Source organism: Poecilia reticulata, linkage group LG17, assembly GCF_000633615.1.
Source record: "Poecilia reticulata strain Guanapo linkage group LG17, Guppy_female_1.0+MT, whole genome shotgun sequence".
In the NCBI taxonomy this organism is placed as follows: Eukaryota; Metazoa; Chordata; class Actinopteri; order Cyprinodontiformes; family Poeciliidae; genus Poecilia; species Poecilia reticulata.
Genome location: NC_024347.1, coordinates 17004947 through 17020131, shown reverse-complemented (window position 1 = coordinate 17020131; position 15185 = coordinate 17004947). Strand labels below are relative to the sequence as shown.

The 15185-nt window shown below is 38.5% G+C and overlaps 2 protein-coding genes across 2 annotated transcripts in view; both read left to right on the top strand.

Moving 5' to 3' along the window:
• si:dkeyp-68b7.12 (rho GTPase-activating protein 30) overlaps window positions 1-12217 on the top strand; it is a 22461-nt gene extending 10244 nt beyond the window's left edge. Inside the window, exons 4-14 of the mRNA XM_008433988.2 lie at window positions 859-1003; window positions 1116-1198; window positions 2098-2205; window positions 2482-2600; window positions 2671-2839; window positions 3019-3116; window positions 3352-3423; window positions 5019-5762; window positions 6385-6596; window positions 7449-7990; window positions 9402-12217. Coding sequence (XP_008432210.1) covers window positions 859-1003; window positions 1116-1198; window positions 2098-2205; window positions 2482-2600; window positions 2671-2839; window positions 3019-3116; window positions 3352-3423; window positions 5019-5762; window positions 6385-6596; window positions 7449-7990; window positions 9402-10431 — 3322 coding nt within the window. The 3' untranslated portion in view covers window positions 10432-12217. The remainder of the gene's footprint in view (window positions 1-858; window positions 1004-1115; window positions 1199-2097; window positions 2206-2481; window positions 2601-2670; window positions 2840-3018; window positions 3117-3351; window positions 3424-5018; window positions 5763-6384; window positions 6597-7448; window positions 7991-9401) is intronic.
• A 508-nt stretch (window positions 12218-12725) lies between these two features.
• Window positions 12726-15184, top strand: LOC103479513 (zinc finger protein 415-like). Its single transcript, XM_008433987.1, has 2 exons — window positions 12726-13108; window positions 14021-15184. Exons 1-2 carry the CDS (start codon window positions 12835-12837, stop codon window positions 14878-14880), a joined length of 1134 nt encoding a protein of 377 aa, XP_008432209.1. The 5' UTR covers window positions 12726-12834; the 3' UTR covers window positions 14881-15184.
• The last annotated feature ends 1 nt before the right edge of the window (window position 15185 follows it).

The following is a 15185-nucleotide window of genomic DNA, read 5'->3' as shown; positions in this document are numbered from 1 at the left end:
GCCACAGGCGACAAACCACCAACGACCAGTGACCAACGACCAGCTACGAGCCACCCAGCGCCGCTGAAAGACGGAGACAGCCAGCTTWAAGTATCCTGCACTCCAATCACCCGATCAGGCACACCTGCAAATGGGAGGAGCACAAAGAGGGACAACAAGACCAGCCTACAAGGCCCAGGGCCGTCACACAATTGGAATCCATAATTTTACAGTTACAAAATTATCCCCATGCAGAAATCGATTATGAGAAAAGCTAATCTTCCCAGAAGGGAATGTTGCTGTAAATTCACCTAAAACAAAACGCAGAAACTAGAGTCCGGACTTTAGCGAGTTAATTAATTACTTAGATTTTAACATGTTAACAATTTTAACGCAATTAATTGCATTTTCCTGAAAAACTTGAAAGGTGAATAGTGATAAAACCACTTTGCACTAATCTGAATGCTGAATAACATATTTAAAACTAAAAATATGTATGTAGCCATATGTCTATTCATTCAATAGTTTAGCTGCAAAAAGGGTTTTGGAATTGAAAATGTTTATTTTGTTGATTCATTTTGATTAATTAATTAGAATTGACACTATTAAATTAATTCAATTAAATAATTTAATTGAGTCCCAGCACTAGCAAAAACACAAGAGCTCCCTCTCAGGCTCTACAGGTCTCAGTTAGCATGTAAATAATGGAGTTTATGACAGAATGGTTAGAAAAGGCTTTGTCAGGATGCAAATGATTAATGCAAAGATTCTGCATTCTGTACAATCTTCTTATGACAGCATTCGAAAATGAGTTTAGATCTTATCTAGATTTGTTTGTGAAAACCTTCTGAGGTGAATCTTTTGTTTCTGTGAAACCAGGGGCGAGTTTGAGAGCGACGGGTCTCCAGATCTGAACAAAGATGTATATCTGCAGGACATCCACTGCGTCAGCTCTCTGTGCAAAGCTTATTTCAGAGAGCTGCCCAACCCTCTGCTCACATACCAGCTGTACGACAAGTTTGCTGTGAGTAACTCTGATGCTGCTCTCTGAAATTACATGCTCAAGATCAAGTGGATTCCGAGAAGGTGAATGTTTTAAGAAATGGAAAATGCTAACAGTGCATGTCCTCCTGCAGGAGGCAGTGGCCATCCAGCTGGAGGAGGAGAGGCTGGTAAAGATCAGGGATGTGCTGAAGGAGCTGCCAGAACCTCATTACAGGTAGAGATGTCTGCAGCACAGCGAGAGCCTCTAAAACTGAATCCTCTGCTTCTTAATATTGACTAACTTATAGCAGGTTAAACTTAGCTAAAACGGTTGTAGTCCATTATGCCGTTGGTGTTGAAGGTTTATTTTTAGCCAAATTTGGCAGAGGTTCCAGATAAACAGTTTTAATAAAAAATTAAGGATTGAAGATAATAAACTATTCCTTTATTTTTGATATGGATGAACAAAAATAACACTGCATTAGATCATGTTTCTGTATCTTTTCTGTGTGCTTCAATCAAGGATGATAAATGAAAAATACTTTTTTTCCTTCTTCATTAAGCAGTAAAATTCAGTTTCTGAAATTACTTAGATTTTGTTGTTATGTTGTTATTATTCTTATACTTCTTATGTGAAGCATAAGAATATGGACATTTTAGAAATAAACTAATAAGACAAATAAAAAGAACATTCAATAAAGTCAATAAAGTAGTGCGAGAAAGAGGAAGGACCAGTTAATTTATTTCAATATTGACTTTAAATCTAATACATTTTATTTGTTTTTTCCTAAAATGTTCCAGTTGTGTAAGAAAACTTATTGTGCCATATACTGAAGTGACAGAAAAATATTTTTAAGAATGTACATTTTTAATGATATATTTTGTTTTGGGACCCACTTGTTTAGATTTTTTTTAAGTTCATTACTCTGACTTAATTTAAATGACTTTTATAGTTGAACAGCTTCAAATCTTAGCAGAAAATAAATAAATGAAATGTCACCAAGGATTCAAGTTCATAAAGTAAACACAGACATGACCCTTGTTTAAACATAATTGTTTGTCAGTGAGGTGTATATATAATGACAAATTGTAATTTTTTGAAAGATAAAATCACGTTGACCATTATTCTCGCAGGACTCTGGAGTTTCTGATGCGTCACCTGGTCAAGATGGCTTCCTATTCCTCAGAGACCAACATGCACGCTCGCAACCTGGCCATCGTCTGGGCCCCCAACCTGCTCAGGTGTGCTAACGTCAGGCTCAGCCTGTCTTACACCTGCTTTCTTACTTAAAACTGGCTTATGTGAAGTATTGCTTTGAGTCTCTAGAACAAGTGAATTGATGAAATCTGTCTAACTGTCTGTCTTTATACCTTATTTTCCATTGAAATCTTCCCTTTATCAGTTATTTATTCATCTTGGTCCTTCTTCAAATTCTCCTTCCTTGGGTTTTAACATGAATTAAAGCTGCTCCTTCTAAAAACCAGTTGATAAACATATTTATTTCCCTGCATGATAAGGTCCAAGGACATCGAGGCGTCGGGATTCAACGGTACCGCCGCCTTCATGGAGGTCCGGGTCCAGTCCATCGTGGTGGAGTTCGTCCTCACTCACGTCCCTCAGCTGTTTCCTCTGGAAGGTCTGGAGAAACACTCAGACATTCCCCACATTCAGACTGCTGCTTCATCTCTGCATTCTCCGTCCTTTAGGCGCACCTACAGAGAGGAGGAAGTCCCTCCCCTCGCCGTCGGCGCTGCCCAATCAGGAGCTCGTGTTCTTTAGGTCGCCGGGTTTTCAGCCTAACTTTGGGAACATTAGTCCAGGCGATGGTCCCCTCGCCATCAGACCCTACCACTCAATCATCGAAGGCACAGACAAGTGAGGGGATCATTGATCCGTTAGATAAAATATTAATACAGAACCATACTTACATTTAAAGATGGTTAAACTTATCCAACGCCACATGAATGTAAAGTAGCTTCATAGATATAGGATGTGTTGACATTACAGCCCATTTGGATAAAATTTAGACATTGTTCACTAAACTGCGTCCTCAGGAGGAAAGGATCGCTCAAAGGCAGGAAGTGGATGTCCATTTTCAACATTGGAGGACGATTCCCAGACCCGCGACGGAAACACAAACATTCTGCCAAGGGTAGGAAATTAGAGATTTGACTTCTTTGTCTCTATTCTCGGGTTTTTCCAAAAACAAAACAAAAAAATGTGCTTTCAGTTTTATTTATTTAAATGAGTAAGCTCCAGATTATCTGATAAAATTAACTTTTGGAGTGGTAGAAAAAATAAAACGAACCTTTACCACATTCCTTTAAATGCTTTCTGCGTCTTTATAATCTCCTTCATGAAGTTGTCACTACCTTTTGTAATTTCAGAAAAAGACAGAGCATCTTTAAGACCGGCAAGAAGCATGGACTCCCTCAGCACACCGTCCTACCCAAATGAAGGTGCTTTGCTCTCAAATATTAAAAATATTGGTTTAATTAATCAAAGGAGATTTATAGCAAGAAACTCTTTTTATTTTATTTATTTGCTGTGCCTAATTGATGTGATGCAAAGTTCTTTTTATTTTAGTAAAATTGCATGTTCTATTGTGAAATAGTTTTGTGGTGACATAGAAAATTTAGATGATAGTCAAAACAATTAGCTCCTAATTTTATTTCCTATTGATTAAGTAAGCAGACCACAGTACCAAAATAAAAAAAGATAGATTTAAAAAAATACCAATAAAAAAAGACCAAGAATAAATTATATCAGAATAAGAACAATTTAGCTTTGTTTTGAAAATGCAGTTAATTTAATAAGCTTAATTTGCAACTTTATCTACTGAAGAAGCTAAAGTGAAGCAGAAAACTTTTTTAAGTCTGTAAAGATGCAGAATGATTGGCAAAGCAAGTATGTGTCAAAAATAAATGCAGTAGAAACATTTTTAACAGCAGAAATTGAAAGAGAAACAAAAAAAAAATGCTGACGGAGCTGAATTTAAAACATACAAGCATGATAGACAATAGAAGATAACTGAAAGTGGACCTGTTATGCAAAATTATCATTTTATACACTTTTATACTTCCATTTAGATTTGCACTGCTTCTATAAACAGCCCAAGTGTTTAACCAAACAACCCAGATGTTTTTCTGCAATAAGTTAATATTTTTTGGTGTCTGAAAAATGAACCGTTTCAAAAACCTCCAGATTGTAACGCCACAAATTAGCAACTCCTGTTACCTAGCTACTCCAGTGAAGCCCAACACGTTACCTAGCAACCACAGCTGAGCACCAGCACATTTGGGCTCAGTTGGTTTTACTGCTGTATGTGCTATACAATGGCTGCTGGAAAAGACAAGTGTTTTGTTGTTGACTTACTGTCCAGAAACCACTTACTGCATTCTTGTTGGTTGTGGAGAAGGCTCTACTAATGCTTTTCAAAGATGTATGGTTGTATAACTGCGCATCAGTTTGCAGCCATTTTCACATGTGAGTGTAAATGTTGAGCTAAAGGGGCGTGGCCAGCAGCAGCTTATTTGGATTTAAAGCGACAACACACCCTAACACTGCTCAAAATATTTTTACCCAAGTAAAAGTAAAAAGTAGCCGTCCAAGAAATGACTCAAGTACGAGAAAACAAGTATTTGGTAAAACGTCTACTCAAGTACAGAGTAACGGATCAAATTATCAATCATTTAATATTTAAAAATTACATAATCAGATGCATATAAAGTTAATTGGAAATGTTTGTATACTAAAGATGAAAATGACAAGAACTGATTTAAATAACAAAAAATAACAAAATCAGGCAAAATAAATAATAGGTTTCTTTCAATAAAAAACTTATGAAACTTTACCAAAAACTACAGGTGTGTGTCTGTGTCTGGTGAATTTTTGGTTAAAACATGTTTGTTTTTCATTCATTTGGTATAAAATTCAGAAATAGTAAAAATACTCCTAAAAGTAAGGTTTTTCAAAAAAGGTACCCAAGTAATTGAGCAGATGTAACTAGTTTCTATCCAACTCAGGTTGTTTTGAACCGTTTCTCGTATTTCAGGTTCCAGGCGCTCTGGGCCGCGTCCTCCATCCACCAACTTGTCCCCTGCTGCCACCAGCCTGGCTCCGCCCGGCTCAGACTCCGCAGCGCCCGCCCGGTTAGGGAGCAGAGAATATGCCGTGACCTACCGCAGAGGAACGGGTTTAGTGAGTGGAGGAGCAGGCACCCAGGGGACCTACACGGCTCTGGACCCAGAGGGTTTAGCGGTGCCAGGCAGCGAAGGCGTCCAGACCAGGTCTCCAGGACTCTCCAACAAAGCCAGACGAGCGGCTATGCACATCACCGGCCCCACCATGGTCACCGTGCCGCTACATATCACCTCCAACCTGGCGTTGGGGCTTCTTCAAGGAGGTGGCAGTGACAGGGTCATCATCCGGGGAAGAGACAAAGACGGAGGGGACAAGCAGGACGACAAGGAGGCAGGGGGAAAGATTGAGATCAAGGAGCCAAAATTAATGGAGTGGAACGTGGAAGAGAGCAAAAATGTTGAAGAAAAGGACAAGAGTGAAAATGAAACGGAAGATTTGGACACAGAGGGACATAAAGGGGCAGCAGAAGTCTCTGAGGAGGAGAGGAATGAAGGAGAAGAGAAAAACGGTAAGGAGCTAAGAGAAGATTGTGTACACAAGGAGACGGGAGGAAAACATGTACCAAGAGAAAAACGAGTGAAAAGCCACAACTCCAGCACAGAGGAAGATAATCACGAAAACATGGGAGATGAAGACCAAGACAGCGAATACATGGGTGATTATTACAAATTCATAACCAGAATTAATCAATGATTAGCTAAACATGTTGACCTAAATATGTTGTAATTCTTCTACTAACCTAAAAGTTTCTGTTTGTATGATGCAGTATTAGAAAATAAAAAATGCATAAGATTACTGGAATAAAGTCACAGTAGTACAAGAATAAAGTCATAATATTAGAAGAATAAAGTCAGGATGGCGATAATAAAGTTATGCGAGAAGAAACTCACAATATTATGAGAATAAAGTCAGTATTATGAGAATAGTAACTTTAGAAGAAACCTATATTTCGAGGTTTTAAAGTTGTAAAAGAATAAAGTTCAAATAATACGCTCACAAAGTCATAATGATATGAGACTAAAGTCATAACACAACTTTATTCTCATAATATTTTGACTTTATTCATGTAACATTATGACTTTGTTAGCGTATTATTTCAACATTATTGTTTTACAACTTTATTCTTGTGATATTATGAGTTTCCTCTTGTTACATTATGATGATATTTTCATAAAAGTGTGAAATTATCTACGTAATTGTATTTTATTCTTTTCATTTTCTAACTGTAGCCCTAGTACTCCATCATATTTCTGACCCTGATCATCATTTATTTACAGAAATGAAGGGATCAGAGCTGAACTGTCAGCAGGCGGCTGCAGCCTCGCAGCATGAAGACGACAGCGTTTCTGATTCTGGTGATTTTCTAAACTCAACTGAAGCCGAGGAAGACGACCACAAACTGTCGGGCTACATCCAGGACAACTTTGAATTCCTGGACCAGATGGACTGCAGCGCCATGGACCACATGGACTGCAGCGTGTCCTATCAGGTGGGACATTATTATCTCACAAATTATGTAGAATTAACGTTCAGCAATAAGCTGAATTAAAAGGCTTGATCATTTCCATTTTGATACTTTTTGAAGGGCAGTTTTGTTTACAGAGACTTCATAATCCATTTTATTTATGTTTCTGATTATGTGTGTTTTTATTTATATTTTATTTAATGTTTTGGTCGTTTTTTTTTTTTAAATATCTTCTAGTTTCAGTGTAAAGCGTTTACTTTACAAAATTAAAGTTGCTTGATCTTTGAGAAGGCGAACTTGCTTTGTTGCACCATTATTATTAAAAAAAGGTTTCAAAACATACAACGGCGTATTAGGGGTATCGTAGAAGGAAAAAAAAAGAGGAGTACATTTCTGCCAAAAAACTCAGAAATTAATTTAAATGATTAATTTCAGAAATTTTCTAGATTTTTTTTAAATTGATGAGTTTGAAAAGTAAAAAAAAAAAAATCTAGAAAAAAACTCAGAAATTTTGAGAAAGCAGAAATTTTCTAGAACAAAAACAGTTTCAAAAGTTGAAAATGTTCGATTGAACAAGTTTTTCTGAGTTTCAAAAGTAAAAAAAATTTTGACTTTTGAAACTAAAGTTTCTGAAATTATTCTCAAAATTTCAAGTTTTTTCTAGAAAATTATTGACTGTTCAATCTCATATTTCCAGTTTTTTTTTTTTTTTTAGGAAATTACTAAAATTAATCCCAAAATTTCAGCTTTTTTTCTAGCACATTTTCGACTCAGGAATTATTGTTAATTCCCGCCAACAATTTATCATCCAGCAAAGTTTGTTATCATGACAGATTAAATAAATATCTTTAGCATTTTGGTCTCTTTGCCTTTCAGATTAATGAATTCTCCGTCGAGCCTCCTGGTCACTCTGATGATGAGTATGAAGTCATGGCTCAAGCTGAGAGACAGACGCTGAGTGCGACCGAGCCGAATCCACACAGACCGCTCAGCCTCGACCTGAACAGTCGACACACTAAATCCCTCAGCTTGCCCTACATGACGTCGCCCGTAGACGGACCGGAGGAACGCTCTTCCTCTGACGATGTTTCAGAAGACGAGGGAGATGAAGACGATTACAGCAGCGACGAAGATGAGAGCATGTTTGTTAAGAGCCTGCCTCCAGACTTCTTCTTGAGCAATCTGTCTGGGCTGGAATCAGACAACCAGGACTGTCCCAGCCCTGAGCTGGTCCAGGAGCTGCTGAGGTCTGAGGGAAAAAGCTGCGAACCGTTGGATGTTGAACTTTCTGTTTGTAAAGAAGCAACTGAGCATGTGCAGGAAAACGCTGGAAACGATGAAGAAAAGCAAGAGACAAAAAAGGAGGAAGAGGATGAATCTCGTCATGGAGAAGATCAACTTGAAACGGACACACAGAGGTAATAAATTATTAACATTTTGCTCATGAATATATGATTTCAGTTCAGTTATCAAGCCATTCTATCATTCAGGTTTAAGAGGACCAAATATGATTTGAAAAGTGTAAAATATGAAGAAGACGCTATAAATAGCACAAGGATATTGGCATTATAAAGATTGTTTTACTTCCTGGCTGATGTCTTCAGATGTTGCCTCAATATTTCCACATAATGTTCTTTCCTCATTATGGCATCTATTTTAAGAAGTGAACCAGTTCCTCCTGCAGCCCCACGACATGATGCTGCCGCCTCCGTACATCACAGTTAGGATGGTACAACCATCCCCGTTTTAATTTTTCCTTTCCCATCATGTCAAACATAAAAGCGCCGTGTTTAAGGTGTGGCTTTAAAATACATCCACAGGTTTTCCTAAAGTTAACTCAGACGTGTCAGTAAATCTATCAGACATTCATGGAAGGAAGACCAAAGGGTTTGATCCATATCATACAGATTAAAATACACTTTTCCTTATTACTGACTAAATGTATGCAAACTTTAGATTTTTTCTAAAAAATTTTCTCACCAAGTTTTCTATAAATAATTTTGGTAATTCTAACTAAGGTGAAACAAGAAATGTTTGGTCTGATTAACTTCAGACAGAGAGAAAATGTATTCAGGTCATGTAAATATCTGGTTTCTGCGGTACATAAATAAGCAGAATAAAGAATAAAAATACTGCACAGAAAAGGTAAAATTTCAGCATAAATTCAGTGTAGCAGTAAAAATACTGTAATCCAGTAAAGAAGAATGTGCTTCTGTCGAGGTGGTTAATTAAAAATGTACAAAAAATGAATTAAAAACTTTTTACTAATAGTGACAATAAAAAAACTGTACAAAAGGAAAGTTGTACAAATACCAACAGGAATATAAATACTTATTAAGTCATTAGTTATTAAACTAAAGTGATCAAACTAAACTAAAGTGAACTAATGTGAACTAAACTAAACTAAAGTGAACTAATGTGAACTAAACTAAACTAAAGTGAACTAAAGTGAAACGCACTAAGCAAAAGTGAACTAAACTAAACTAAACTAAAGTGATCAAACTAAAGTGAAGAGAACTAAAGTGAAGTGAATCAAAGTGAACTAAACTAAAGTGAATTAAAGTGAAGAGAACTAAAGTGATCAAACTAAAATAAAGTGAATTAAACTAAAGTGAAGTAAACTAAATTAAAGGGATCTAAAGTAAAATGAAGTGAAGTGAACTATGTGCTACTTTGAGTTTGTGTATCCCAATAAAACACATTTAAATTGGTTTGTATTTTAATGTGACCAAATAGTATAAAGTTTCTTTAGGAAGATTCTGTTCGTTTTTCTGCTGATTTACTAATATTGCAGACGTCTGAACTGCTTTTTATTTGTCCTTTTGGCAGGACAACAGATGAATCTCCAAGCGCCGCAGAAGACGATGAAAGTGAAAAATGTCTAACTTCAGAAGCATCAACAAGCTGCTGTGAGGAGCTTCAGGAAACCGACAGCGTGACTGGAGCAAAAGCTGAGGACGGGGAAGAGGTTCTGGATGAGCCTGGAGATGATTCTCTTTTGACGACAAGAGATGATACGTCAAAAGACATTGAAGGACAAGTCAGTGAGGAGGACAATGCAAACAGCAGGACAAGTAGTGACATTTGGAGTGAGATTGAGGATGTTGTTTGTGAAGTGATTGAGGATGAGGAGAGTGAGCAGTCTGAGAGGAAGGCTTCTCCAGAGGCTGATGTCGAAGAAGATGGAGAAGCGGAGGAGGAAGACGTGACGAACAAGACAGAAGCGTCATCACTGGAGCCAAATGTAGAAAAACCTTCAGAGGAAGAGAGAAATGAGTTAAATCAAGAAGCTGAGCATCAAAACATCGGAGATGTGGTTTCCGAAGAAACAGAAAAGGAGAAGGAAGACGCAGACAGAGCAGAAAGCAGAACACAACCGAGCGCCGATAAACAGCCAGTGATCTCATCTGATATTAGGGACTCAAAGGAAGGAAGTAATCCTGCAAACGGCAGTGGCAGCCCAGGAGGTGTTGGGAGGAAACTGGTCGTCTCCAAGCAGCCTAAGGTTTACCAGGTCAAAGCCGTGCCGGTCGTTCCCCCGAAGCCTCAGCACTGCAAAATCACCGCGCTGACCCTCCGTCAGCAGCAGCAGGAACGAGAGAGGAAAGACAACGCTCTGAAGGTCCCCACAGAGCAGGAGCGGGACGGAGACGGGGACAGCGAGACCGCCGAGAAAAAGGACAGGCCGTCAATGCTCAGAGAGAAGAGGAGGGACGGCCTGGACGCAGCGGTGAGGGACGCGAAGAGGAACAGCCCGCTCAGCATGTGCTTCGATGAGGCGGTGGCCATTGCGACGCTGAGGCGGGAGAAAGAGCGAGGAAGAGAAGGAGAGGCGGACCCAGAGGGACTGGGGAAGTGAGGGACAGTAGCTGGGCCTCCATTACAAATGTGTGCAAAACTTTGTCGACATTCCAGAAACAAAATTTCACAACTGCGACGTTTTCATGAAATAAGAAATGCAATTTAAAATCATGTTTTTGTTCACGCAATATGTCCACAGCAAAGACAGATGTAAACAGTTACTTGAGATTATAGTCATAACTCAGCGACAAGTCTCTTATATTTGTGAACGGTTACGTATGCAGCGTTTTGGGGAAATTGTAGATTTTAGCTACAGATTCAATATGTCTGAATGACAAACTCATCTTTTTATAAACTATGAGAACTTTGTTGGATCCAGCTGGACATAGTTAGAAAAAAACAAAAACATTTGTCCTTCTATCACTTCCTGTCATCTTCTTTGGCGTTTCTGACAGTAGCTGTCGATCACACGAGCCGTGTGATGCGAAAAAATGTATTCCATGGCAGTTTTGTGAAATACATCCATTTCGGTATGACTGAAAAACCACCTCATTCTACCACAAAAGTGAGATTTTTCAAAATTGCTGGCTGTGTTTCCATGAACCGGATTTTAAAAATTCCAAATTGCCCAAATTTACTAACAGTGGAAACACAGCTAGTAAAACTTCATCATTATTTTATTTTGTGATTGCTGACATTTTTGTCATCAATGTTAATATTTAGTTTTATTGGTTTACAAGCATCATAGTAGCTTTGTTGAAAACAGTTTATAAAGTTATAAAGGCGTAAAAAGCTACCACCATATAGTTTAGTGGTAAAATCTCACCAAAATATTTGACTCATTTTTCAGTGGAAAAATTCTCCTACACATCTGTATCATCTGTGTAATTATTGGCACCCGTGGAGCCTTGGTGACCCCAGCATGCCACTTTGTGACTTGTTAAGATAAATGTGGGTTCCAGTTGTTTTGCATTTTTAATTATTGCTCTGCCCCTAAGGGCAAGATGCAACGAGAAGCTACTTATTTTCTCATTTGTATATCAACTTCCCTAACTTTAATGATATAGCTCCTTCTCTTTCCCATTTTGAAAAACAGCTAAGAGAAATCGGCCTCTGTGTCACGTTACACTTCCACCCCAGAACTAGGAACAACTTAAAAATATAGAGAATAAATAAAAAAATAGTTCAACTTCATTTAGGTCACAATAATTGTGACGGGAGGCATTTCTCACATGAGATTTTCATTCCTACTGAATAAATGTGGTAAAGTTAAAAGTGTATTTTTCAATTCTTTTTTTCATTTTCAATGGTGAGATTATGGAACTGAAATGGAAGATGATAATTTAACTTAAGGCTTTTCATACATCTTTACCCGATTTTTTCTCATTTTAATTTTGCATTCGTCAGACACAAATGAAATAATAGAAACTTGAGATCCAGTTTGTTATAAGTGTGTTGAAGTCATTATAACTTAATCCCAGGCTTTAATAATTCTGCCTGGAATTATTCTAAATAAAATATGAAAAATGCAAACATTGAGGTGGAACGAAGTATTTAGTGCTGCTCCAACATCACATTATACAGATGAACAGCCTTTATAAATACTCGTCATTCTTCATCTCTGTTGTGTGATGGTTGTATTATAAAAAAAAAAAACATTTCACTTTGTTTACCTGCATTTTGATTCTCAAGATTTTGGAGATTAGTTTTGAGCACTTACCGTTTGCACTTATCTTTGGGTCAGTTGTTTCTATGCAAAGTTTATGTACATAAATAGTTTATCTGAAATTGATTGATTGACATGTCTGGTTTGAGGCATTTGAATAAAGAGCATTGTGAATTAATGAAGTGTTTGTTGCACTATGTTCTTTTTAGAAAACACTAGATGTTATTACCTTGTATTGGAAACCACATGGACGTTTAGATCTGCAGATATTCACGTATGTCTAACATAACGAACATTTCGCTTATATCCTCCTGACTACCAGTAGTTCATTTTTGTCCTCTGTAGAGGACATTTTTAAACTTGAATATTTCCCACCCCCTGCATTCTACTCAATTAATTCCTTTTGGTGTCTGGAGAGGACATTTAGGGCTTTTCAATGATACCACATGTGAAGGGGTGGGATTTTTGTACGTACCTTTTTCTAATTCATAAAAATGGCATTTATCAGCAGTAACACATTTTATGGGAAGAGACAAAGTAAGTGCATAAAATCTTTTATTACCTTACAAAGACTGTGGGATTTAAAAAAAATGGTGATGGACAATTTTTTTGGTTAGTAATATTTAGTAATAGTCAGGAGGATATTAGAGGCTTTACGGTTACTGGTGTTTACCTCACTTCCGGCTTCGAATTTACCGGAAGTAAATCAAAATAAAACAGGTGGGACGCTGATTCTCATATTCACAGGAAGCCAAAACTTCACTTCTGTTTAGTGTTTTAAACTCTTCCAGTGGGATGTCTTTCCCCTCAGCTTTCAGTACGCAGGTGGCCGCCATCATGGATGTTCTGGCCAAAGCTGCGGTGGCGGAAATAACGATGCTGGTGGAGGAGGGCAGCGTGGCTCTGCGGCTGGAGGTGAGCAGGAGGGACAGCGAGATCCAGGAGCTCCGGAGTAACCTGAAGAGGACGGAGGCTGAGCTCCGGAAAGCTCAGGAAGCGGCTGCAAGGCGAGCTACAGCCGAGAAACAGGTGCAGACCGCAGCAGCGGCGGGTCAGGAACCGTGGAGAGGTGAGAGGAGGACACACCAAACTGGATTCAAAATGTCTTCAGTTCAGACTGATAACTGATAAACAACGTCTTCTTAACTTTTACCTTAGAAGTACATTAGGTAGAATAATTATTTTAACTTTCCGTTAAATTCGTCTAAAACAATCATGTTTAATTATTTTAATAATTACACATATCGGAGATTAAAGGTGAAACTCTTCTTGTAGTCAGTCTCAGTAAAGTTTGTCCTTCTGTGAGATGCTTGAGGAAGATCTTGCATGATTGATGATAAAACGTGGTGGATTCAGTGTTGAGCTGGGCAGGTACTGTTGCTGCAAAGCTGTGTCTGTCACAGTAACACATTTTGCAGGATGATATTTATATTCCCAGAAGTTATTGTAATAAAATATAATTTTAATTGTTTTCACACCATTGTCAAGTAATATAACGGTAATGGCATAATAATGCAATTCTCAAAGATCAAATAAACTTGAAATTCTAATGATCTTCTAATACTGGAAGACATTTTGAATATCCAAAATAAATAAACAACAGAAACAACAAATACAATCAATTGTGATGTCTCTGTAAGCAAAAATTGCCATTGAAAAGGACTATAAGAGACCAAAACACCAGCCTGAGGAGTTTTATCATCCAGTTTTAGGTAGAAAGAGAGAAAAAATAGCTCAATAATAATTTTCATTTATCATGCGATTAATTGATTTATTGCTTATTGCAACAGGCTTGAGCAAAACATTTCCACCGCCGTACTTTATAGTTGGTATACGGATAAAATCAGATTTTAGCAAAAAATTTTATCTGAGCATGAAGACCTGCTGTGTGAACGTAGGCGAAGGTTCTGCTGGACTTACTGTTCTGAACAACATTTTCAGATTGTAACCACGTCATGCTATTGTTTTCTTTTGGCTGCAGATACGGAGAAACATCCTGAAATTGTCGGGGATTATCCTGAACTAAAAACTGCGGTTTCATTCTGCGAGACTCGCGTCAGCCCAGATGTGAAGCAGGAGCCAGAAGGTGAACTTCGGTTCGATGAAGCAACCGAGCATGCAGCGACGGACGCACCGGATCGAGGCGACCCCATCTGGCCGGCTTGTGGAGTGTTTGAGAAAAGCTCTGTTGCAGTTCAGGAGCAATCACAGATGTTTCCATGTAATGACATGCGGAGTACATATTTACCTTCGGGAAAGGAAGGAGAAGATGTTTGCTTTAATGTGCCGGTGAAAGAAGAGCTCTCTGTACTTGTTGAGTCCGTTTATAAAGACGATTTGCTTCCTGGTGTCATTCGGGATGATTGTATGGAGTCTGGAGGGCCGTCGGCAGCTTCACTTTATGCACAGGCAGAATCCTCTGGATCAAATGAAGAGATTATCAACAGGAAAATGAACTGCAGACCAAAAAGGCTTATGACCGCATGGCGAGGGAATCAGAGCGTCTACATCTGCTCGGTGTGCAACAAGAGTTTCCTCCGCTTGTCTCAGCTGGAGGAGCACAAGAGCACCCACCAGGCCTCCAAACCTTTCAGGTGCCTCGAATGCGGGAAGTCGTTCACCCAGAAGACCCGGCTGAAGACGCACCAGCGGGTCCACACGGGGGAGAGGCCGTTCAGCTGCAGCATCTGCGGGAAGAAGTTCTCCAGGCAGGACAACTGCCTGAGACACGAGCGCTTCCACAGCGGGCTGAAACCGTTCAGCTGCAGGCAGTGCGGGAAGAGCTTCACCGTGCTGGGAAACCTCAAAATCCACCAGGTGATCCACCTGCGTGGACGGTAGCACCAACAGTGTTTGAACCGTTGCATCAAACGGAAAACTTTCACAGATTAATTGTAATAATCCACAACGAGGCAGGAATGCAATTCAGATTAAAGCATGGATAATAAATCTGCAGCCTTTTAAGAAATATGTTTAGATGTTGAGCCAAAATGCTGATTTATTTTTGGATAAAAGGGATTTTAAAAAAATATTTGTCTTGTGTTTAAAGCTAATCTAATGAATGTAAAAGTTGTTTTGTCTGGATGTCACCCATTAATGGCTTTAAATGTACACGTATTACAATAAAAAACATTTTGTGCATCTTT